The sequence below is a fragment of the Hippocampus comes genome, unplaced genomic scaffold, assembly GCF_001891065.2.
Source record: "Hippocampus comes isolate QL1 unplaced genomic scaffold, H_comes_QL1_v1.1 scaffold360, whole genome shotgun sequence".
Taxonomy (NCBI): domain Eukaryota; kingdom Metazoa; phylum Chordata; class Actinopteri; order Syngnathiformes; family Syngnathidae; genus Hippocampus; species Hippocampus comes.
Genome location: NW_017804810.1, coordinates 339,111 through 341,444, shown reverse-complemented (window position 1 = coordinate 341,444; position 2,334 = coordinate 339,111). Strand labels below are relative to the sequence as shown.

The following is a 2,334-nucleotide window of genomic DNA, read 5'->3' as shown; positions in this document are numbered from 1 at the left end:
TAAAGGTGTTTTTTCCTCCCTCCTGCCCCCCCCCCCCACATCCCCCCTCTCCTCCTCTCCCTTGCGCCAGTGCACTGAAAGCGTGCGCATGCATGCCCAAAGCGGGGGCTCATAACCACAGAGACAGTTCAAACACGGCTGGAGGGTCAATGGCCGACGGTAATACAACAGATGTCTCTTTAGGGGGCTGTAGGTGAACAAATCACTTAGCGGGCGCCATCAGGAGGTGATAAAAACTCATAAATTCCCCAGGGGCTGTGTAATGCTAAACAGCCCTCTGGGAATCGTGCGTGAGAGTGTGCGCGCGCACTGTCGCTGTCGCTCAATCACTTTGCTCCTGTTGACGTTTTGCTCTTTGTGCGCCTGCAGTGCAAACTGGCCAGCAGCGAGAGTGGGTGCGTGGGAAAGTTAAATACTCCCACTTGCTCGACATCGCTTTCAAGAATTTCATTTAAAGCGCATTAATTGTCATTGGAGCCAGTTCAGCGGCAATTTTGTGGGTCTTCAGTCAACAGAGCTTTTAATTACCTCAACCGCCCGCCCCCTCCATCCCGAGGCAGGCAACAAAAACGAGGTTTAATTGGACAGAAAGTAGATTTAAGGGGGCTGTTCGTTGGCACCGTTTACCTTGCGCGTAATTACCGTCATTCTAGTCCTGCACCTGAAAAAGGACGACGGCGTCAATATTCTTCAAGGCAATAAATCAAAGTTGTTGTAGTAAATGAACAAACATTGAAAAAAAAGCATTTTTTGGTGAGCAAAATAAAGTCACAAAGAGGCTTGTAAAAACGAAAACTGACTGAAACGACATTTTACCTTTATAAAATTAACTATAACTCTATCAAATATGTCCGTTTTTGTTTTTTTCAAATAATATCATCAATGAGCTTTCAGAGTTCGTTACAGATCGGCATTGCTGGATTTGCGTATAAAAGAAGGCTGGTCAAACAGTCGTTTGAAAATTCAATATATATACAGTATAGTCATTTGATGTGGTTCAATGCAAAAACGTTTCGGAAAATAGCACATTTACAATTAGATCCTCTATTTTGATTGGCGCTGTCAGAGAAGTGTTCATTTAACAATTACCGTATTTGTTTGTGTGTGAATGTGGTGACATCATAGTGAGAGGGGTTTATTATATTTTGGTGACACTCTTATTAGGGACAGCAGATGATAAAAGCCATGTTACCGGGATAGTTTTATACCAGCAATTTAAAGTATATCATTTTTATCGGCAGATTTTTATGTTTTCCCAAACAGCTGACTTGTGTTGTTTTCCATTTGCTGGGCATGTGCACACAAGGGACCTGGATGAAAACAAAAAAAATTCTATTTGCTGCAGCCCATTTTTAACGTCTTGACTCATCATTATATCCTGTTTTTTTTTTTCTTTCAAATATTATGAATAATTTGGTGGATGGTTATCCGTTTTTGGGGCTGGAACACCTGTCGCCAAAAATGTGTCTGAATATATCAAAAAATAATGGGGCTTGAATTACCTTGCTTGTGTTCCTCCAGGTGTGGTTTCAGAACCGTCGGGCCAAGTGGAGGAAACGCGAAAAGGCGGGGGTGCAAGGCCCCCCAGCAGGCCTGCCGTTCCCGGGCCCTCTGGCTGCTGGCCACCCTCTCAGCCACTACCTGGAGGGAGGCCCCTTCCCGCCTCACCCGCACCCCGCCCTCGAGTCGGCATGGACGGCGGCCGCAGCCGCCGCCGCCTTCCCCGGCCTCGTCCCGCCACACCACAACGGTTCAGCGCCTCCTCTGGCCACCCCGCTCGGCCTGGGCACTTTCCTGGGCACGGCCGCCATGTTTCGCCACCCGGCTTTCATGGGGCCGACTTTTGGGAGGTGAGCTTCATCTGTTCTATTTCTATTCAGTCATACCCAAAGCACTTTCTGGGGAGGTCACCCGAGAAACGACAACAAGCGTCCTGACTGATGACAGATGCTTCCGCACTTTGCTATTTATCTCGGGGCCTCTGATTAGAAATGTGTTTCACTGGTAACCATTCGCAGTGTGGTGTGTAATCACTGCCAAATGTCTTAATAAATTAACCAAATGTGCGATCTCGCAAAACAAGCTGTGAAGGGGGCTGACACCGCAAACACCACATGTCACAATTAGCTCCTCATTTGCCGCGAGGGACACTGAAAGCCTTAATTAAGGGGAAATGTGTCTTCTGCCACCACACTTTCCTGTTATTACGCCAAAGGAGGTTCGGGTCGGGGATGAATTCAAAGCACATCTTTCCCTGCGTCGCATGCAGGCTCTTCTCCACTATGGGTCCTCTGACCAGCGCTTCCACCGCCGCGGCGCTCCTGCGGCAGCCCG

The 2,334-nt window shown here is 47.9% G+C and overlaps 1 protein-coding gene across 1 annotated transcript in view; it reads left to right on the top strand.

The window, feature by feature from the left end:
• Nucleotides 1-2,334, top strand: part of arxa (aristaless related homeobox a) — a 10,046-nt gene that overhangs the window by 4,153 nt on the left and 3,559 nt on the right. Inside the window, exon 4 of the mRNA XM_019863050.1 lies at nt 1,522-1,850. Coding sequence (XP_019718609.1) covers nt 1,522-1,850 — 329 coding nt within the window. The remainder of the gene's footprint in view (nt 1-1,521; nt 1,851-2,334) is intronic.